This window comes from Daktulosphaira vitifoliae, unplaced genomic scaffold (assembly GCF_025091365.1).
Source record: "Daktulosphaira vitifoliae isolate Bord-2020 unplaced genomic scaffold, ASM2509136v1 Scaffold_1, whole genome shotgun sequence".
NCBI classification, from domain to species: Eukaryota; Metazoa; Arthropoda; class Insecta; order Hemiptera; family Phylloxeridae; genus Daktulosphaira; species Daktulosphaira vitifoliae.
The window spans coordinates 80,926,155-80,950,239 of NW_026099572.1; the positions used below are offsets into that span (position 1 = coordinate 80,926,155).

At 25.1% G+C, this 24,085-nt stretch overlaps 1 protein-coding gene across 1 annotated transcript in view; it reads left to right on the forward strand.

The window, feature by feature from the left end:
* Window positions 1-7,438: 7,438 nt before the first annotated feature.
* The window catches only part of LOC126895646 (juvenile hormone acid O-methyltransferase-like), a 19,072-nt gene continuing 2,425 nt past the window's right edge, over window positions 7,439-24,085 (forward strand). The window contains exons 1-5 of the mRNA XM_050667772.1: window positions 7,439-7,576; window positions 15,298-15,423; window positions 20,705-20,909; window positions 20,970-21,269; window positions 21,333-21,468. Of these exons, the coding sequence (XP_050523729.1) occupies window positions 20,721-20,909; window positions 20,970-21,269; window positions 21,333-21,468 (625 nt within the window). The 5' untranslated portion in view covers window positions 7,439-7,576; window positions 15,298-15,423; window positions 20,705-20,720. The remainder of the gene's footprint in view (window positions 7,577-15,297; window positions 15,424-20,704; window positions 20,910-20,969; window positions 21,270-21,332; window positions 21,469-24,085) is intronic.

Consider the following 24,085-nt stretch of genomic DNA (forward strand, 5'->3'; position numbering starts at 1 on the left):
TTTTTGTGAATTCTATGTTTCATGATCTGTAAAGATTTCTTACTCCCATTTAACTGCATAGACTAGAAACCAATATGTAAAATCATAAAAATCCGACCTCTTGTGGTAAGTATTTAAATATTATTAAATATAGCATAAAACTGTAAAGCAATAGGGCGTGGTCACTGTGTGTCATGTTTTGAATAATATTTTGTGCTGAATTAAAAGGTGAACTGTTCTGTTCAACACAAACATTTAACCTAGGAATTTGTTTTTTAGGAATTTTTCTTTCCTTAATACTGTGTGATTATTTGAATTACAAAATTGATAATTTATTTGAATATTTTTAAAAAATAAATTTGATGTCATGCGAATCTATATTAAAAAATCTATCTGTAATATATTATATTATAGATAGATTTTCTAAAATTTTGAGTTTTTTTTTATTAAAATTTCATTGAAAATTGTTATTTATTTAAGACATTTTTTTTCCTTATTTTTCTTTAACTAAAATAATAAGCCATTATTTTAGTTGCTTACTTTGCTTAAAATTATTTCTATGTTACTAGTGTTTTTGGAAGCGTTTTTGATTAAAAAGATAATTGCTAATGTTAAAACATACTTGGTTATTACAATTATTATTACAACAAAAACATTATTTTGTGAACTGTAATTATTGTAAGAGTTCAAATAATAATAACATTAATTTCAATAACAATTAGAACTATATTTCAAAAATTATTTTGAAATCTATTTGGTTAAAAATTATTGTTAAATTTATTTTGTTTTTAGGGTCTATTATAGATTAATGAAAAATTAGTAAATTGATTATTATTTTGATATTGATTAATTTTCAATGATTATATTGTATTGTATATTATATTGTAATTATTATATTATAAAATTGTTCTTAATTTTGTTTAAAAGATTTAAATTCCTCAATTAATTTTTTAACATAATTATTGTCATTATTTTAAGTAATTCAATTACTTTTTCATTTAATTTATATTTTTTTTTATCCCAGAAAAACCTTTATTTTATTATTACTGGAATAAGCTACACTAATTAGAAATTTAACCATTTCATACTTCTGAGTGTTTTTTGAAATTATGAATGTCAAGTAGTATGACAATATATACACTAGGGTGGCCCTCAAAAATCGAATGTCTTTTTTTTTTTTACGCTACCCCTTAATTTTTTTTTAATGGTCAAAAAAATGAGCTGTGCAAAATTTGGGACCGATCCGTTAAGGTTAACCCGTGCCCCCGGGCCTATTAAGTTGAGTCGAAGAGTCAAATTTAATAGAAATAACTGATCTATGTCTCATAACTTTTTTTTCTCTTAACTTAGAATAATAAAAGTAAAACTCAAGTAAAGGAAATTTTACAAGAAATTCAAAAATAATAACTTCAATGTTGTTTTCTCAATAAATAGCCCACAAAAACACTACATACAGTAAAAAACATGTAAAAGTCTTAAAATACGTTATAACTGATTTTGTTGATTTTTAATTATTTATTTTCATTTTATTTTTTGGAAAACGCATATTCGTTTAAAAAAAGATTCTAGAAGTTTAATTTTTTATGCCAAGTACGATAATTATATTAGATTTATTATTTTATGGACAGTTAATTAATGATTAATTACAAACCTAACAGTTTAATTTAATTGTTATTAACAATTTTTAATTTTTTTTTTTTTTAAATAATAATAACTTTAAAAAAAATATTTTAACAATAATTAAATTATATTATTATAATATATTTTTTGATAATGTACTTTTTTTACAATTAGGAAATTTTTTCCGATAATTACTTACTATTTGTAAAACGTATTGTTTCTGTTCTTCATTTGTAGTTAATATATTAATGTAGTCTTAGATTAATTTAATGCCACGCTAGGCTGTATCATTAATGACTCGTAATTTACTTATAGTATTTAAAGCATTTATGTAACTGTTGTTCGCACTCCAAAATGATGGATCAATTTTCAAAAAATCAGTGTTCAGATTAAATAGTTGTAAATTTGATGGTAACTTACTACCAGTTATTTCGTGGGAATAATTACCAATAAGATAAATATTAGTTCGTAATACTTTAAAAGACGCTAAAAGTATTGTACATTTGTGATTAAAACGTATCATTTAATATATAATAATAAACAGGTAAAATATATTTAACGTGTTCACAAATTGTCTGCTGCATTTATACGACACAAATTATGTCAGTTGTCGAAAATAACTCAAATATACTTATCTTTAATAATAATATAATTGGTACTATCTTAAAGTAATTCAGTAAACCAAAATTGATATATTGATACGACAAAATGTAATAATACAATCAATTTTGTTAAATTTGTAATTAATCATTAATTAACTGTCCATAAAATAATAAATCTAATATAATTATCGTACTTGGCATAAAAAATTAAACTTCTAGAATCTTTTTTTAAACGAATATGCGTTTTCCAAAAAATAAAATGAAAATAAATAATTAAAAATCAACAAAATCAGTTATAACGTATTTTAAGACTTTCACATGTTTTTTACTGTATGTAGTGTTTTTGTGGGCTATTTATTGAGAAAACAACATTGAAGTTATTATTTTTGAATTTCTTGTAAAATTTCCTTTACTTGAGTTTTACTTTTATAATTCTAAGTTAAGAGAAAAAAAAGTTACGAGACATAAATCAGTTATTTCTATTAAATTTGACTCTTCGACTCAACTTAATAGGCCCGGGGGCACGGGTTAACCTTAACGGATCGGTCCCAAATTTTGCACAGCTCATTTTTTTGACCATTAAAAAAAAATTAAGGGGTAGCGTAAAAAAAAAAAGACATTCGATTTTTGAGGGCCACCCTAATATACACAATATTTATCCTTTCATTACATTTCTAACTAATTCATTCTCTGACATATTATTTACAGTTTTTACACATAAAGTTTATTTATTATTTATGGAAGCAACTATTTATCATCTCATTGCTTTCAGTTTTCTAATAACATACGCCAAATATATTATTTTGATTAGTAGGTTAAAATTCTTCTCTACATTTTTTTTTTTAGGGAAAGTTATTTGATTCAATATTATGACAAAAAGTTAAATTTCGATTTTGCAAAAATATAACTAAATATTGGGGTTTAACTTTTTAAGTTCAATTGTTAAGATTAATTGCTCTAATATACAGGATGATTTGTTCATCGTAACCCACTCAATTACTTACAGAATAAATATAATTTTTACATTTTAGCTTCCATGCCTAGCTGAGAAGGTATTAATTTTACTATGATGTTTTTTTTTTATTTTTATTTTTTAGTCTGTCGCCACTTTTTCTCAGCTCACACCAGGCCGATTTCTTTTAACGATATGTCAAAAGATCACAAAGAGTATCTAGTTGAAGACATTGCCCTTAAAAATTGAAAAAAATTCCCTCGTCTCCTGTAAATGAGGGAAATCCCCGAAAAAATTACGGTTTTTAAATGGTAAATTTCGACAATTTAAAATTTTTTTTTCTTAAAACTGCCATAATATTTTGAAAAATGAACGAATCAAAATAATATTTTTTTTTATTGAAGACTTAGGTATATCATTTGTTATCTTTGTGAACATTTGTCCCTTTACCTGCTTACAGGGGGATTCAAAATAGCGACTTCTGCACAAAAATTTAACTTTTTCAACATAAGTTTTGAAAATATTTCGGATATACTCTGAGCTTCGTCGTCGGGAAAATTTTATTTTCCCGACGACTTTATTCTATGTGTAAGTGGTTGCCGTAGTTAAAAAACATGCAATTTTGGTGTTAAAACTTTTGATTTCATATTTTAATTTTTCAACTTTAAATTGCTATATTTTGAAAAATGCATGGATTAATATAATTTTTTTTTTTTGATAAATACTTTAAAGGTACACTTTTTAGCCGATATATTTTTTTGTTTTTAACAACCCTGTTTTTTAAACCTATTTATAAAACTGTTTAACATAGCAACTCTGTGTTTTTACAATACAATGTAAGTTAATCGTGAATATAATCATATGAATAACTATTAGCGAATTGCCATAATTGAGGTTCAAAGTTTAAATTTATTGCATTTACATAAAAACATAATATTTAGGTTCAAAAATCGATGTTCAATCAATAAAAAATATCATAATAATTTAAAAAATTAAAAATTATACATTTATTTATGTAAGCTGATAAAAATTTCATTAGTGAACAAATTTTATTGAGTAGAGTGATTAATCAACTAATTTTTTTTTCATAGAAATAACCATTTATTAAGCTATATATAAGGTGTTCAGTAAGTAAGGAAACGGGTTTTTATTGTTCTCATTGTTTATAACAATTGACATGTTTCTTAATTTACTGAACAACTTATATATATATATATGAATATAAATACGTTTAAATTTACATTGTTAATTAATACTTGGTTTATTTAACTTTTTTAAGCAAAGCACGATTTGAAGATAGATGGGAAGATTATCATTTCCACCAAACTGAACTTCTACCGGTCTATATTCTAAAAAATTTGAGAACCACTTAGTTTTGCCCATGCGTCACCATGACGAACCAGTATCGGTTTTAGCATACGGGCAGGTTAGGTAGCTACTAGTACCAAAATGTTTGGCTTTTATTGAATGTTACGTTCAGGTCTGTATTAAGATTTTTGTATGGAGTATTAATATTAATGAGCAAAATAGAGTAATTTTTTGTCCCATCATTATCAAATGACATTCGCCCCCTCTTAATCATCCCTAAATATGATCACGTCGTTTTTAATAATTACTTATTTTATCACTTCTGTATAACTTTATAAAGAAAATATGACATTTTACCTAAGATAAATAAATTATAATAGATAAATATCTTAAGTATGTATAAATATATATTTGTAATAAATAATAAAAATATAGTTTATAAACAAATAAAAAGTCATCAAAACAATGAAACAAAATTCAAATATTAATAATAAGCTTAAAAAATATCTAATACGTGTAAGAATATAATAAAAAATAGATCTATGATCTATACATTTTTAGATAGTTATTGAAGACTAATATCACAAATTCAAATCGGCTAATTTCATTTTTTTTTTATTTATCAATTGTCTCTTTTGTTTTTCTGAAACGGATTTCAATTTCATTCGTACGCTTTTTGAAAATGTATTACAAAAACTATATATTTTTTTGTAATTATAAGACTAAATAATTTCTATTAAAATGTTTAATAATATATTAATAGAAGGATGTGCCTTAAAAAATTATTCAATAAAATGTGGTTGAAACGATTCACAATTATCAGTGTTCGATTAAACGAATAGTAGATAATTATTATCGGGTTATTTTGGCAAAAATTTTAACTAGTGGTTCTCAAGCTTTTATTTATAGTCAGGTACAAACTATCGGTTTGGCGGAAACGATGAACACCTGATAGATGTTAAACACTAAAAATAAAATAAACATTAAAATTATACTACAAAATATTTCTTTTTAATTGTTTAATTTGACAAAGAAAAAAACGATTTAATGTTCTATTAGTATAAATATTATTATTTAGATATTTCTTAAAACTATTATTTAAACGATTAAAATGTATCAATCATAAATAACAAACAAATTTCTAGCTTATATCCTTTTTTTTTATATAGTTTCCTACATTTTCCTCATCAAATTCCATTTACTTGGGTCGGCAACTCTTATCTTAAACTTCCACTTGAGACGATCTTCCACATCATCTACGCTCAAACCAGCCATCCTCATGTCACATTCAATAACATCTCTCNGAAACAATCTTCCACATCATCTACGCTCAAACCAGCCATCCTCATGTCACATTCAATAACATCTCTCCATCTCTTTTTTGGTCTTTCTCTAGCTCCTCTTCCTTCAACATTCATTTTTATAACTGTTCTTACAGCTTCCGATTCCTCTATCCTCATAACATGACCAAACCATCTAAGTCTATTCTCTCTCATCGTGGTCTTATATATTCGTTCCTTATTTTCTCTATTCACTTTACTCATTCATCTAAGAATTCTCATTTCTACTACACTCATTCTCTGCTTTACTTCTTGTCAAACGCCCAACGTTCTGAATCATACATCATAGCTGGTCTCACTACAGTCATAAAATTTACCTTTCAGTCTCATTGGAATTCTCTTATCGCATAACATACCGACGTTTCTTTCCACTTCATCAACCCACATTTAATTTTGTGTCTTATATCCTCGTTTTATTGCACAACTAATCCTTAATGCTTAAAATATATCAATCCTAAATAATAAATAGAATTCTATCTTATATCCTTTTTGGATGTATTTTACCCTACGATCATAATTAAAATTTTTATGTTTATTTAAAATTAGAAATTAAGAATTAGGTGAATTTAAATTTGAATTTAGACAAAAGCTATTTTTAAATGTAAAAAATGTAAGAAATTTTTTATATATATAATAAATTTATAGGAATTATACCGTTTTGTTTAATAATTTCGTTGATATTTTTTTTTTGTTAATCAATTTTTTTTTCGATTCATGCTCTCTTCAAAAAATATTCCTCAATTCCATACCTACGAAAGGTAGATATGGAACTTAAATAAACCTAAAGTTATTTATGAAAACATGAAACAGTAATAAGACAAAACATTTAATTTTTTTAAACTTTCACTTATGTTTACAAAAAAAACATGTTTTTAATTTTATAGTGTAAAGGATACAAACAAATATCAAATATATTAAAACAAAATATTAAAAAAAAAAAAACAAAAATTTGGTTAACATATCAATGAGTTTGTTAATATTAGTTGTTTTGGATTTAAGTTGGATTTTTTAAAAATGCTCTCTATCGTAAAAGGTTTTTTCAACACCATTTTTGTACTTTGAATTAATTCCAAATTATTTAATAAATTAAATAGATTCAAAAAACTAACACCCAAATTTTAATATCATAATGTGTGATGAAGGCGAAATTTTTATTACTTTATATACGGTTGAGAATTGTCTGATAATCATCCCAAAGAGACATTTAAGAGTTTTGACTATTTTTGTTTTTATTTAATTTTTGTAAAATTTATTTAATTCAAAATTATCAGATAATAATAAACATGTATCTTTAGGTACAATTTTAACAAAATGTTTGGAGAGCCTTATGAATATTTAATTCCCCCTCTGTACATTTTTTTTGTTATATAATTGTATATATATAGCTTTTCTGGAATTTTGGAGGAGCTAAGCCTCTCCAAATCCTCCCCACCTAATTGGTGCCTATATATTTATCATCCGCATAAGTAGTTATTGAACAATCAATTTTCATATCACTTATATTACTATAATATATATAATAAATAAAATAGGATCTAGTACACTACCATGAGGCACACCATAACTTATATTGCATTTATTGCTTAAATAGTTATTTATCAAGACACATTGAGTTTTGTAATATCTTGAANATATAAATAATAAATAAAATAGGATCTAGTACACTACCACGAGGCACACCATAACTTATATTGCATTTATTGCTTAAATAGTTATTTATCAAGACACATTGAGTTTTGTAATATCTTGAAAATCATTATCAACTCCAAATTCAGGTAACAAGTTTAATATTTTTTTATGATCTACAATGTCTAAGATTTTTTGCATAATAAAAATAGTTATTTTTTAATTATTATTTTTATTTTTTCATTATCGTAATTATATTATAAATGTCTTATATTGCATCAATAGTTCTTATACCTTTTCTAAACCCATATTGGTTTTTTGATAAATGTTTGTTTTCCTACACAAAATTAATTTATCTTATTTTAACAATTTTCTCTAAAAAGCTATCTATAATTTATTTGTCCTCATTTTTAAAATGTGATTTAATATTAGTAATTTTAAACTATGATGGAAAATGCTTTCTATTAAACTTTTATTATAAATATAAATTAATAAATGTTAATTTATTTTTTTTTCAATGAAATTTTTTATACATACTTTTATTAATCAATTTTTCATCAGTGAGTAATTTCATTAATTAAAATCCATATAGAATTTGATCTTTTTAAATTAAATTAAATTTATTCTCATAAGAAAATTTATCAATTTTTATTAGATAATTGAATTTATTTTATAAGTTTTGTACAATTTTATTAGTGTTTGATTTAGAGGATATTTTTTATTTTTGGAGATAATTCATATTTTTCACGCGTGGAGTGCAATAAACCAATCATCCATCATTTTATTTTTTGCATTAATATGAACTAACAGTTCTTAAAATTAGTGAGAGGATAGGGTTTCATCCCATTACAGAAATGTTCAATGAAGTTTGAATTTTTTAGTCGTGAACTTTTTTGAATTTTCGTTAAAAAAATTTTGGTGAGCAAAAAAATTATTGTTAAAAAAAACTCAGTTTTCAATTTTAAGTTTGCATCTAACTGAATTATAATCAATAGAATTTAATTTAATTGTATTCTGCTTATCATTTTTAATAAAGAAATTGAAGTTATTACAGGACATTGTTTTGTTATAATATTATTATATTAGTAGTACACCTGCTTGAATATTACTAAAAATAATATTGTGGGAAACTTAATAATTAAATGATTTAAACATAAATGCGTTTGTTTTATTTGAACTGTTGTAAATATATTTACAAAAGAATAAAAATCGTTCGACGATAACAAGTCTAAATACTGACCACTTGCATTATCATTACTAGTATTTTTGTTGGTATCTCCTGTAATACGTGTACGAATCATTTAGCAATTTATCATTATATAAAATTCATTAAAATAGGTCAGAAATTCATTATTGTTTAAAGACGGAAATTAATATACATATATATAATTTGTTAAATGAATTACTACGTGATATAATAGACATATTTAACTTAACAGTATTACAAGCATATTCATTAAAATCATCAGGAAAACAATTTCCATTAATACAATAAAATTCCACCATTTTTTTTTCTTTTTACTTTTGTGTAATACATTTGAAAACCGTTTATACTACAATTACAATTTTTAATATGTTGCCATGATTTTGTTAAAATAATTATAACTAAAACAGAAACTTAATTCTCAAATGATAAAAAACAGTATCAAAAAAACTTCTGCGTTTCTTATATTTATACGAATTGCATAAGAATAATAATTTTTGTATAGATAAAAATCATTAAAATATTTGACAATAGTTTTATAATTGAAAAAATAACTAGTGACATTGAGTTTTTTAATATTTAAAATATTATAATATTTAAAATGTGATATAGGTATTAGGAAATGTTAATAATTATTCATGGACAATTATAATATCTTTTGAGTTTCATTTTTTTACAAATATTTTTTCTTTAAATCATATAAACTTAAAACCTATTTCATGTGATAAACTTTTGGCCTTGAATATTTATATTAATTTGTATCATTTGCTTATTAATGTATAGATTGTCCTTTTTTCAATGTAGATTTAATACATTAGTTTAAAATTTTATTTTTTCTAACTTCAGTTAACAATTATTGTTTATTTTCTTTTGAATTTATAGTATCACTAATTTTAGCATAAGATTAATTTCTAATAACCTTCCTGAACAATAAAAATGTTTATATTATTTTTGATAGCCTTTTATTCCAATGAATTATATTCTTTTGTGAAGATGTAAACTACTTCCGATAACTTATCAATTTGCTCTTTAATTAGTTTATTTTATAATTTAATATCTTTTAAAAAACAACAAATATCATAAAGTGAATTTTTAAAAATTCATCTATCTGCTATTACTGATATTACTTATCAAATTGTTCGTTCATAAAATATAGATTTTACCGTGCATTCAATTGTTTAGTATAAAAGTATTCTCAGTTATCATGTTTTAATCAATTTGAATATATATTGATTTTTAAATTTAATAATTAGTGTAAATTGTTTGTTATTATTTGCATAACATTAATTTATTACAATAACAAATTTAATCGTATATAATAATAACGAAAAAAGCTTATGAAGATGTTAGGTTATTACCATATCATCGGTGATTTTTGTTCGACATTAGAGTACTTCTCTATACAGTCTATAATGTAGCTATAAAAATTTATTATTTATGGTGAGAGTAAGGTTATTAATTTTTGTTATTTATTTTTTTTACCACTTCTGCAAAAAATCTAAGTGAATTTCTATAAATTATTTTACAACAATAAAGACATACATATTAATAAATGTAAAAAATAATTTTACTCAGTGTTGTTAAAGAACGCATTAAATTACTAACCATAATTACAAAATGATAATTATTAAATGTGTTCCTGTGAGAACTGAGAATCTTCATGGATAGATATAAAAAGAAACACATCAGTAACTTATTGAAATTTTTTGTTTTTACTCGCCTAATAACAAAAAAACAAATAACTAGAAAAATATTGCAAATTTTATTGTTCATAGTTTAAATTATGTTATAATAAAAAATCCTGTATTAATAAAATGTTTTAAAAACCTTTTAATATTTACCTGAATATTGAAATTTTGAGATAACGTGCTGTCCAATTATACCTTTTTTTATTCCTATATTGAAAATATTTAATTATGTATTTTAATAAATTATACTAGACTTGGGTTAAATTGTGAAATTTTTTTTTGAATAAAAAGGAGATTTGGAAATTAACTTTTTTTTTCAAGAGACGAGCAATTGGATAAGTTTCTTTAAAAAAGTAAGGATTTGAACGGAAATATAATTTTCTTTTATAAAAAGAATTTTAACAACAATAACTTAATTAAAGTTTTTTTTGTCTATTTATTTTATAAGCTTTTAAAAAACAATAAATACAAGGAATTCAAGCCTGCCTTGATAAATTCTGTAACTTTTGATTCACTGAATATATTGAGTTACTTTTATTTTTAAGTAATTTTTACAGTTTTGTACTACGTTAAAAGCATATTTTTATTATTTATCACCCATAAGAAAAGAAAAATTACATATATAATTAAACAAAATTTAAATTATCATATTTTTGTTAACAAATTTATAAGATATGGTTATGGTCATAAAAATAATGACTATAAAGTGTGTTATGAGGTGCAAAAAATGTTATAAATTAAACACTTTGCTGAATTGTGTAAAAGAAACAATCAAACTAATTACAAAGTAAGAATAAATATTATGAGTAATAAATATTGAGTATTAAAAATTCATAATGAAGTGCAAAATAATGTTGAACAATATGTTGTACTAAGTCTTATAAAAACTATTTGAACTAGTTGGTTTAAGAATGAAAAAATAAACGACAAAATTGTGGTCCAAAAATTAACACAGGAGCAGAGATTAATATAATGCCCACGAGATGTTGTATAATGAAAAACTTAAACTTAAGTTGGAGTATTTAAAATTAATTCTACGGAGAAAGGATAGAATAGTTATGATAGATAACAAAATATCAAAATTTGTTTAAATATAGCATCAGTTGGGTATCTTGCTCTAGTCACAAGTTTGGCATGTACTACCAGTCCGCAATGTGCAATATAATTACTTGTTGTTCCTTCACACTAGTGAGTGTACTAGCTGCCCTATTTTCTTTATTCTACTTTTGTTTTTGTTATACCCATATTTTTCTTATAACTCGCAGTTCTTTATCAAAATATATTGTTTTGTACGAGGCAGCTAGTCCGTAGGACGGCTAGTTGTGCACCGCACTAGAATGCCTGTTTAAATCGCTAATTATTGAAGCGTAAATGGGTCACCTAGGGGATGACGACTAACGGTGTATCCAATAAGTAACGAGAATAGACAATAATTAAATAATAAATAACCACATAAACTAGAAATTCTTCAGAGGGTTAAATCTTAAATTTAAAGGGTAGCGGGGGCCCTTAAAAACTAATGGCCGGTGAAGCGGCATAAACAAAATAATTAAACTCAATTAAAACAAACAATAAATAACATTAAAAAATAATATATAACTCAGCTGAATAGATGAAGCTGTTGATAGTAGTGATTGGACTGTATGAGATCTTGCGGCAATGGTGTCGAACATCTCAGTATGAATCAGAGTGTAGATCCAGGCACGTAATGGCAGATGAGAACAGACGACGGAAAAGCGATTCCGGCAATGAAGACAGTGGCGTACACAGAAATTAAATTTGGGGTTTTTTTTTTGAAATTTAAAGAACATTAGATGTGACACTGCCCATATTGTTCGCTCACAAAAATTCCTATTTTCGATTACTTTATTGTGGAAATATTTATAGTATGATATGATCTTTTTTATTGTTATTACTTATTGTTTATTTATAGTTCGAATTGTTTGGAATTTACTTGAACATGTGTGTATTTTTTCGATAAATATCTAATTATAGTTCCCCTCTACTATTTTAACTAATAGATCCAAGGAAGGCTATTTTTTTTTACTTCCTGTTCAAATGTGAACTTAAACGATGGATAAAAAGTATTTAAATGTGGTATGAAGACTTCCGTATTAAAATCTTTGTCTATTACTGCAAAAAAAATATCTACAAACCTATGTTTTGTTTTTTTAGCCAGTCATTAAGAAAAACACTTATTATATTTATCTGAATACTAGAAAATAAGGCTACTACCTTAAAAGGAATTAACCTACCATTATTTTGAATAGTATAACAAGATAATTTTTGAACTAAATCAATATAATTTTCAACTGAAAATCTATCGAATTTTTGAATATATGAAAATAGCCTTATTTTGCAAAATAGTTAGTTGGGGCACTAATATTCGATACAATAGGTCTCATTTTATTTCCCGGGTTATGTATTTTTGGCAAAGCATATAGTTTAACTCTTTAAGGGTTTGAAATTTTAACAAAAACCTGAACTTTTCTTGAAATTATTAATTTTGAACTATTGATAACGTTCATAGCCTATTATCAATGTACTTAATGGATGATTGTTAATTTATTTATATCTTTAATCAAAATGTGATAATATTACTAAGTAGTGATACGTCACTAGGGATATATAATTATATTATTTCCAGTCGGAGTGTCAGTATGTGATTAGCGTTGTTCCCGAAATACATATCCACTATTTTAGCTTCGATGCGAAGCTGAGAAAGTAATGGTTTTACTAAGATGTGTTTTTTTTGTATCTGTTACCACTTTTTCTCAGCTCTCACCGAACCGATTTCTTACAACGATACGTCAAAAGATCACAAATCGTATCTAGTCGAAGACATTACCCTCAAAAATTGAAAAAAATTCCCTCGTTCCCCGTAAATAGGGGAAACTTCTAAAAATATTACAAATTTAAAAATCGTTAATTTTCGAAATTTTTTCAATTTTTTTTACTTAAAATTGCCATAACTTTTTTAAAAATAACCAAATCAATATAATTTTTTATAGATGCATGACATCATTACCTTTCATATGGTATATTTTTTCTTTTTATCTGACCCTTTATCTGCCCACAGGGGGGATTTAAAATGACAACTTTTTCACAAAAATTTTACTTTTACACTTAATTTTTGAAAGTTTTTCGGAAAGTCTGACACTTTTATATATACCTTAAATTAAAGCTAATGTAATGTACTTAATTATGTAAAAAAAAAATTTCGGACTTTATTTTGTCTTCACGGTGTAAATGGCTACCGAACGCTATTTTTGTGTGAAAGTTCTCGATTTTATTTTTTACATTTTTAACTTTATAATGCTATAACTTATTGAAAAGTGTATGGATCAACACAATTTTTTTATGAGAAATAATACTTTTTAATAATCCCTTTTTCATTCGACATATTTTATCTTAATCAGGATATTAATAAAGAACTAACAGATTATGTAGCTTTTGGAATAATCCATCAATTTTTTAAAATTAAACACTATCTAAAGATTTGCATAGAAGCCTTTTTTTTTTATAGTGATTTTAATCATTGCCAGATATCATTATACTTTATCCAACTATGCCGAGACCCCCCTGTGCTAGGTTTTTATTATCCTGAATGAAAAAGGGATTATTAAAAAATATTATTTCTTATAAAAAAAGTTGTGTTGATCCATACACTTTTCAATAAGTTATGGCATTATAAGGTAAAAAAAAATGTAAAATATAAAATCGAAAATTTTCACACAAAAATAGCATTCGGTAGCCATTTTCACCGTGAAGACAAAATAAAATCCGAAATTTTTTTTTTTTCATAATAAAGTATATTACATTATCTTTAATTTAAGATATATATAACGAGGGAATTTTTTTCAATTTTTGAGGGTAATGTCTTCGACTAGATACGATTTGTGATCTTTTGACGTATCGTTGAAAGAAATCGGTTCGGTGAGAGCTGAGAAAAAGTGGTAACAGATACAAAAAAAACACATCTTAGTAAAACCATTACTTTCTCAGCTTCGCATCGAAGCTAAAATAGTGGATATGTATTTCGGGAACAACGCTAATCACATACTGACACTCCGACTGGAAATAATATAATTATATATNATACCTTTAGAAATATTTTTTGTTAATAATAAACTTGAAATTATTCTGGTTTATAAAAATTAATCAAATTTTAACAAATACATTTTATTAAAAATTATTAATTGACAAAAAAAAGGTGGAATATTTTTATTAAATCAGATTATGTGTAAATGTTTAATTAAAATAAACTATTTTGAGCGAAATGATAATTTACGATATACCGGGTTAAAATTATTTTTTAAACCTAAACTATTAGGGGAGTATCTAATAATGAAATTGATTAAAAAGAATTCCTAATCTAAGATGTACAGAGTAAAGAGTTTATCATAAACTACTCTATTACTTGCAGAATAAAAACGATATTGAAAAATAGTTTTTGGTTTTTTAAGTGACATATATTTCTTTTACCAAATATTAATTACTATTTAAAAATATCCCATATAAATTATAGAGGTGTCAAATTTGTTTTTTAAAATGGTGCAACACTTATTAACAGGCTTATAACCTTCAGTCTTTACTTTATATTGTTAATAACTTTTTTTACTGGTCCAAAAGTTTTTTATTTTCTTAATTGAATCATTATTTATTAATTAAGCTAGTTGATGATGTAGGTTGCTACTTGAAAAAATAAAGTTAACACTCCTATAAGTTATAAGAGACGATTTTAAAAAGCAATTAATAGCTGATAAATTAAGAAATATATGTAACAAAAAAAAAACCAAAAATTTGTTTTTCATAATTATATTTATTCTGCGAGTAATCGAGTGGTTAATTATCAACTTGAAGTGAACTATGTACCATTTATTTATTATTGTTCTTTATTTAAAATACATTCTTTGATAACTGTACTTTGTTTCATTCATTTATAATTATTTATTAATTACTTTTTATTTGTTACCAGGCCAACTCATTCCCTTGATTATATTTGTCGAACCCTATTTATTCAAGGTTGGTGCGTTTTGTTTAGAAGATCCTTACCCTTCTCTTCAAATACAGTTCACTTTGATTTAAAGTTACAGGTACTAGGGTAAGTGACATAGAGTTTGAACACTCCCGCTCAAACTAATCTTAGAGACTAAAATTATTATAGTTGAAAAAAATATAAAATTATTATTAAAATTAAAATATAATAGAAAAATGAGTATATAAATAGTGTTAACAAACTTACAAGAAAAATTAAATGCAAACAAATATGAAATTAATAGAAAAAGCAAGAAATGAATAAAAGAAAATAATATAAGAAATATAGATATTCCCTCGAAAATATATTTTCGAGGGATTAGGAGTATTTCCAGGTAAAGTTTTATTATATAAATTGTATTAAGTTAAAATAACAACCCTCTTAGAGTAATAATACTTATGAAGCGATTGATATTGTCTTATGGTAATTGTTGTTAAATAAGTACATATGATTCAGTAAAACTAATAATGTAGTAGCAATAACAATTTATTTTTTTTTAAGTAAGAGACTATTTCATTATTTTAGATAAAATCATTATCAGCAAATTTACTGTATACACTAGCAATTTTTTAACAACAAACGGTAAAATAAGATATGTTAAAGAAAAAGATATGAAGAAAATGATAGAATTATATAAAAAAAAATTTTACACCAAATATTGGTTGTAGTCAAAGATTATTTTCCATGAAAATTATCATCGCTTGAATGAGCGTGGATAATTTTAAATAAAATTGATACCGACTTATTTAATTTAGTTATTTAATATAATTTCTGTGATAACTTAATAATTTATGCTATAGTATTGAAATTTTATAAATAGGTAATTAAAAATAAGTAATTATTTAATTATGTTGCTTGTAAGGTGTAACCAAAGCAAATATTTCAAAACTAATAGATATATTAATAAATTTACCAAAAATGCTGCCGAATTTCAAGATTTTTTTTCATTTTAAGAAATTTGTTTTTCAACAAGATTAAATTCGGGGTTTTTAACGTAGTGATTAGTAAAATTGGTCCAGAGCGAGCTAAAAATATTTATGGACAGGCACATAAATAAACGCACATCTTGGTAAATATACTACCTTCTTAGCTTCGAAACTAAAGAGATCAATTAATATTATTATATCTATGTAGTGTTTAATTAATGTTGATTGATTACATAACTCTCTTGGGAATCCTATTTTGAAAATAATAAATAAAAATTTGTATAACTTTAAAATTTATTTAAAAACTATTATTAACCGAAATCAAAACTTAAAGCAAAATATCAATAAATTGAAAAACTTAAACCTTAAAAACCAAAATTATTAAAAAAAAACCCTATTGTAATCTAAAAAATCATTTCGGTTCCCAGCAATAAGTTGTAATAATAATTATCAGGAATAAGATTATAAATAAAATTATAAATTATTAATACATTAATAGGTTAGTTAATGACACAATTTTCGTATATATTTTACAATATATACAATTATAACAATTAAATGTATTATACAAGAAATATAAAAACTTATATACACCAATGTGGATAGGGGGCAGTGTTGAGAAGGAACTGGTTCCAAAAGGAACGGATTCCTGGAACGAGTTCTTTTTGAAAGAACGATGCTAGGAACTGCTTCCTTTTAAAATAAAGGAACGAGGAAAATGAACAAATTCCATTTTTTAAGAAACGTGAACGGAAATTACAGTTCCTAAAAATTTTTATAAACATGTTTTAGTGTAGTTTTCCTTGTATCTAGACATTAAAATATTAAGGTATTTTTAGTTGACTTTTGACAATGGAAGTCCCCTATATACCCAGCCGAGATCGTAGGCTGTTTAAATGAATCAATTGACTATAAATAGAGTTATTATCACATGTAGGTATACAGTAAATATTTAATATATGTGTACATATATTAAATAATGCACCAAATATTATCATCGATTCTTGTTAACTAATATATGTTAAAGGTTTTGGGTTTTCTGATTTATTATTTCTAACTTATATGTAGACAATAGACATTGGTCGCGTTGACACAAGTCGTTAGCATTTACTACCTGCTTATAAATATAATTTTCGAATACTTTTAAATAAGGAATACTACAAATTTGTTTTGTATTCGACTGCTGATGAAAATCATTGATGACAGTTATCATGATCTCATTACCACAATTTTTTAAATAACTTGGTTACATAAAAGGAACGAAGAGTGGAACGAGTTCTTATTTTGGAGGAACTGGATCTGGAACAAGTTCCTTCTTAATATAAAGAACTAGGATCTGGAACGAGTTCATATTTTAGAAAATGAACGGGGAACGGAACGAGTTCCATTTAAAAAGGAACTTTCCCAACACTGATAGGGAGACACCTAATACTAATGCCACAAAGGCGCTGATATAAACAAATAATAAATTATACAAGTGAGTAAGTCTTAGAAAGGTAGATAAACAAGCATTATACTTATCGGCTAATTGAAACGGCTGATGATAATGTTTAATATTGAAAGGATCAATTGAAGTTGAATGAAAGTAGCCCACCAAGGTGTACAATATGCTGTAAACGGTACTGTGATCTATCTTAGAAAATATATAGACCCAACGGCGATAAACTGAGCACACGGGTGCGACAATCTTCAATGGTGATATTTTACTTTTACAACAACACGTATACAAAACTAGTGGCTTGCAAGCGCCCTAGAGCTTATAGCTGAAGAAGCGTTAAGATGGCGGCGACAATGCACATATAGAGAGAAGACCGACAACAACTCGATGTAACACAACGATAACATGAATAATTACAACACAATTTCTCGACAGCAAATTCGACCGATGTGTATCCAACAATTTTTAAATACTGAATTCCAATTAAATGGTACCAAGTACCAAAAAAAAAAAAAATAATAAAAAGTTACCTAATGACTGTAAACTTTTCGATTGCATCTACACAATGCACTTTTCTTAGAGAGATATTATTTTTAGTCTTTAAACAACATGAAAAACATTAAAAATCTATAGAAGTTCAAAAAAAAATGATAAGTGTTGGGAATGTATAAAACACTGAGAAACCATTCAAATACAAAAATATTAAGAAACCAATAGTATCAATATTTAAATTAAATGTTTTTTTAAAGAATTTACGATATTTGTATTATAATGTGACTATCTATATTATAGTATAACTAGAATCACAGACTGTATGAAAACAGATAGCTCACTTGGGCCGATAAAAAAACAGTGCTCTGGTTGGTAGCAGAAACACCAATGTAATCGTAAATCTGAGCGCAGTCAATTTTTTATTTTAATTTATTATTAAATCTGCTATGAAAATGTTATTAAATTTTAATAATAATCACAGTTTTCGAATTAACTTATCTAAACCAATACCGTGAGTGCTGATAAAAATGGCAGAACCCACTCCTTACATCCAGGCATTGCTTTAAATTATTAACAACTTCTGAATACTAGTAGAAAAGTTGTTATGGCCAGTCATTTTTTTAATTACATAATTATCTTTTTTATAAACTAGTTAAATACATATGTTGTGATTAAAAAAAAATAATAATGTTGATACCCCTTATAAGACATAAGGAATGAACATAAAAAGTATTTTATAACAGATGAGTTACGTAGACACGTATGTAACTAATAAAAGCTAAAAAAAATCTCTATTTTAAGAGAAATGAGTGGCTAATGTTAAAAGAATGACCTTGTAGTTGCATTAACACATGGATAGTATAAAACATCTTATCAGCGGTCATCGAGGGTTACAAAATTAAAGCCATTATAACGAAACTAAATTTTTTTAACGCTTTATAAGCCTATTAAGGGCCGTATGGGCCTCTCCCAAACGAGGTGGTATTTTTACCATTGATACTCAGAGTCGGTTGGTTAGTCCGTCGCCGGAGAAATCCTTTTTTTCCGATGACTCCAATTACCGAACTGATCTCTCGTTCGGCAAATGAAGTCGCCCGTAGCCGAGTTTTGAACTTAAGGCAGTGCGCGTCAAGCACTACCGCGTTACTATTGACTCAGCCACACTATCCCTCAACGAAACTAAATACGAAATGTTTTATATAAGTCTATGTAAGAATATATCCAGTATTGTAAACAAACCATAAAGTATTATAAATACGACATTTCTTGTTTCTTTCGTGCACCCTTTTGAAGAAAAAACAGTGGTCATTCAACTTGGCCCGAGTCACTTTGATTTAAGAGTTCTCCTATAGATCGCAGTGCAAAAAAATAATGTTGACTGATTATGTGATGGCTGGTTATAAAAAATTTGCCGATTAATGAATTATTATAGTTTAAATTCTTTGTATTTTAATTTTTTTAATTAATTATTTAAAAAAATATGAGCATTTTATCAAGTTGTTATTTGATTGGTCGCACTAGACAGTTAATTATCCAAGCAGAACATCACATTCCACAGGTTAAATTTTAAATAACTATTTTTAGTAAATTCCCACAAAATATTTTTAACCAATAAGGATGACATAATAAATTAACATGTTTTAAATGCCAATAATTTTTTATTTATATAATTTTTACTAAATGCTACTTTATACAAATTTGTTTAATAAATTATTCAATACTATTTTTAATTTTATATGTGAAATAATTGTGATATGAGGAATAAATAATGTACGTATAAACTTTTAGTGAAATTGCATATTCGTGATTACATTTTTTTCATCATTATAAAATATTAAATGTAATAAAAATTGATTATATAGACATTCCAATATGTAATATTTATCTATTATTATGATTTAAATTATATTTTGATGAATTATAATTAATTGAATTTTTACACACTACTAATCATCTATACTATTGAAAAATAGTTTATTAATGTAATTTTTTATATATTCTTTGAATCTTTAGTAAAACTTACTTAATGAATTAAAACAAATTAAAAAAGAATTAATAATAAATATGCATTATTTCTTTCAATCCTTTTAATAAATATTATTTAGTTATTTTAGTAAAAATTATGCTTTATTAATTATTATCAATCAAAACCATTATCAGCTAATTTGTTCCTTCAGGCCTGCTATCTAGAGGAAAATACATTAACATTAATATGCCTCAGATATGGGTTGAAGACCGCTGCTTTTTCTTCAGTAAATCGACCTAACGATTTAACTAATTTAACCTAACTAAATCATTATAATCCCAACGTATAACAATTATTAAAAGAACAAAACTAAAGCAAAATATTAATTAGGTCAAAAATGATAAGAAATGTTAGAATAAAAAGATATAAAACTAATAGTTCAAGAATTAGACTAGCAAAATAATCTTTTCATAATTTAATAATAGTTATTGGCCAATGACTGAAATAGTAACATTATACTTTTAGATCATAGATTGCTAAAATGGATAGACCCAAGCTTTATATTAACGAAAATACCTTACAACATGAAATAGCTTTGGAGTTTTTAACAAAAAATTTGCTTGAATTAAAATGGAAATTAAACGAGAATGTATTAGATATTGGATGTGGTCCTGGCGATGTAACTGTAAAAAAACTACTTCCTCTAATACAAGATAAAATTAATAAGTTGGTAAGTCAAAAAATAAATATTCATAATGAAATATTTACTTTTATCTACTAAATATTTTAGATTGCTGTTGATAAATGCAGTGAAATGGTTGAATTTGCCAATGACTGTTATAATGTTCCAGAAGTAGAATTTCAAATTATGGATATTCAGGACTCTTCAACTTGTTTGTTTTACACGGAATATTTTAATAAGATATTTTCATTTATGTGCTTGCATTGGGCAGTTGATCAGCAAAAAGTCATGAATAATATATATTCTATGTTGAAAAGTGATGGAGAAATTTTGATAACGTTTTTAAAATACAATCCATTTTTTAAAATTTATGAATCATTGGATATGGAATTTCAAAAATATGTCAAAGTAAAATGTTGAAAATAATTATTTTTCACTACAAAAAATAATTTTCTCAATTGTTAACTTTAGAACATCATGCCTAAGCCAGTACCAACTTTAAGTAGTGAAGAATTAAAAGCTCATATTGAAAATACTGGATTTAAAATCATAAAATTTGAAGAAATTACAAAATTATTTACTCATAAAAATACCTCCGATTTTTTAAGTAAATCTTCTTAATTTGCTTACTTATTTAAAATTAATTCATTTTTATAAAGTAGTGAAGTCATAATTGGGAAAACTATATAGAAGAACAACCATTTACATAATTATCTTGACCAAAAAATAAAAATATTATAGTTACATACGAATTACAGAATTATTAACTTTTACAGTTGAATATTTAATATACATTTAATGTTGGTTCGAGTATGTTATAGTTGATCCTAGGGGCGTCATTTCATTTTTTTTTTTTGGGTGTGAAAGATTTCAAGTAGGTCATTTTGAAATTTCATCAGGTCATATAAAAATAGACATATCTACTTAAGTAAACAAAAAAAACCCAACCCAGCACAGTAGGGTCGTAGCATAGTTGGGACGTGTCATAGTTGGTATAAGAAAGATGAAATCTGATAGTGATTAAAATCACTATCATAAGAAACGCTTCGATGCAAATCTGTAGATAGTATTTAATTCTAAGAAATTGGTGGATTATTCCAAAAGTAAAGTAAACACCTATATTTTGTTCTACATTGACTGCATTTTCACATAAAAAATAGGTCATCGTTACAAATTTTTTTTTTTTTGAACTTCTAGCACATAAAACAAGCTTTATTTTAACATATATTTAAAAAACGCAATATTCCGGAAAATGTTCAAAAGTTAAGTTGAAAAAGTTCTACTTTTTATACAAATTTTCAAGTTATTAAAAATCAAAGTCATTTTTCTTAACTTTGAGGAGGTAAAATAATCAAAATAAGTTTATATTTATATTTAATGTGGAATAAGGCACTAGTAGATTTAATTAGTGAGATAGAGGTATGGGAGGCTGTGGCATCAATGAAAATGAATAAAGCAGTAGAACCAAACAAAGTGCCCGTAGAATAATGGAAAATATTAAGCGGTGTTGGCATAAGGTTGTTGAAGGATTTTTTTAATAAAATCTTATTAGAAAGGAAAATTCCAAATTAATGGAGGAATAGTATTGTGGTGCCGGTATTTAAAGGTTAAGGAGACATACAGGAGTATGGAAATTGAATATGATATGGAGACGGCTAATGTGCGTATAGATGATGTGGAAGATCGTGTCAAGTGGAAGTTTTGGATGAAAGTGGCTGACCCCAAGTAGTTGGAATTAAGACCAGGAAAAAGAAGAAGAAGAATAATTATATTAAATGTTAGTTGGATTTATGCAACTTTTATAAAAATTGTTGGACTCATTACTATGGCAAACCCTTATAAGATATTTTAAAATAAACAAAATAAAAAATAAAATTTTTAACACAAAAATAGCATATATTTTAACTACGGCAGCTATTTACATAAAGAAGTCAGGTCTTCGGGACAATTTTTTTTTTAATTTTTAGTACTTAACAAAAGTTTAACTTGACATATGTTTTAAAGACGCAGTATTTCTGGAACATTTTTAAAACTTAAGTTGAAAAGTTGAGTTTTGTAAAAAAGTTGTTATTTTGAATTCCCCTTCATGAGAAGGTAAAGGGTTATATTATCATAAAATTGATATCAAATGAAAAAAAAATACGTATGGTGTTTATATCAAAATTTTTTTTAGTTAGTTCATTTTTCAATAAGTTATGCCAATTTTTAGAAAAAAAAAGTGAAAAAAATGTCGAAATTTACCTATTTTAATAATCGTAATTTTTTGGGAGATTTTCACCATTTATGGGGAGCTAGGGAAAATTTTTTAACTTTTGAGGGTAATGTCTATAACTAAATACGATTTGTAATCTTTTGACACAATATTCATCAAAATCGGTTTAATGAGAGCTGAGAAAAAGTAATAACAGACAAAAAAAAATTAAACATATCATGGTAAAATTAATATCTTCTCAGATTCGCATCGAAGCTAAAACTGTTACGAACATCAATATTAATATAAACATTTTGCGTCTGATACGAATATCAATAGTTCAGTATGATATATTTATTGTTTACTCAATTAATTGTTATCAGAATTTTTTTTATTGAACCATGATAATATAATATATTTTAGATTTGAATTTATGTATAAAAAATTGGTACATTATTAATGCAGGCCAATTGGGACTGTTTTTAAAGTAAAGGGTGCGATTGCACACCCTGACCCTACCCAAATGTCGCCTTTGGTTGAACCAACGATAAAAAAACAATGAACTACGTTTATTTAGTAATTCCAACTAATAATGAAATAAGATTATTAATCATAGTTGTAATAAAAAAATTTTTGTTGGACACTTTATAATTTATCTAACTATTTACAAAAACTAAATAATCTTTTTTGGTAATATTATAATAAGATTAATCCATTAAGAATAAAATAATTTTAAAGAAATTGTATTTCATTAAAAATGCCATTTTAAGCATTTGAACTAATTTTTTTACGATTTTATTTAAATTCCAATATAAATAATTATTTAATCATGGTATCTAAATAACGTGGCGAATCAAAATAAAATTAAGCAAACTACAATAAAACTTTGAAATTTTTAAAAAAATGTCTAAAATTTTCAAGTTTGAATAAATTATTTTAATAAAAAAAAACGTATTTTTAGCTTCGATGCGAAGCTGAGAAGGTATTGGTTTTACTATGATGTGTTTTTTTTTTTTTTTTTTTTTTTTTTTTT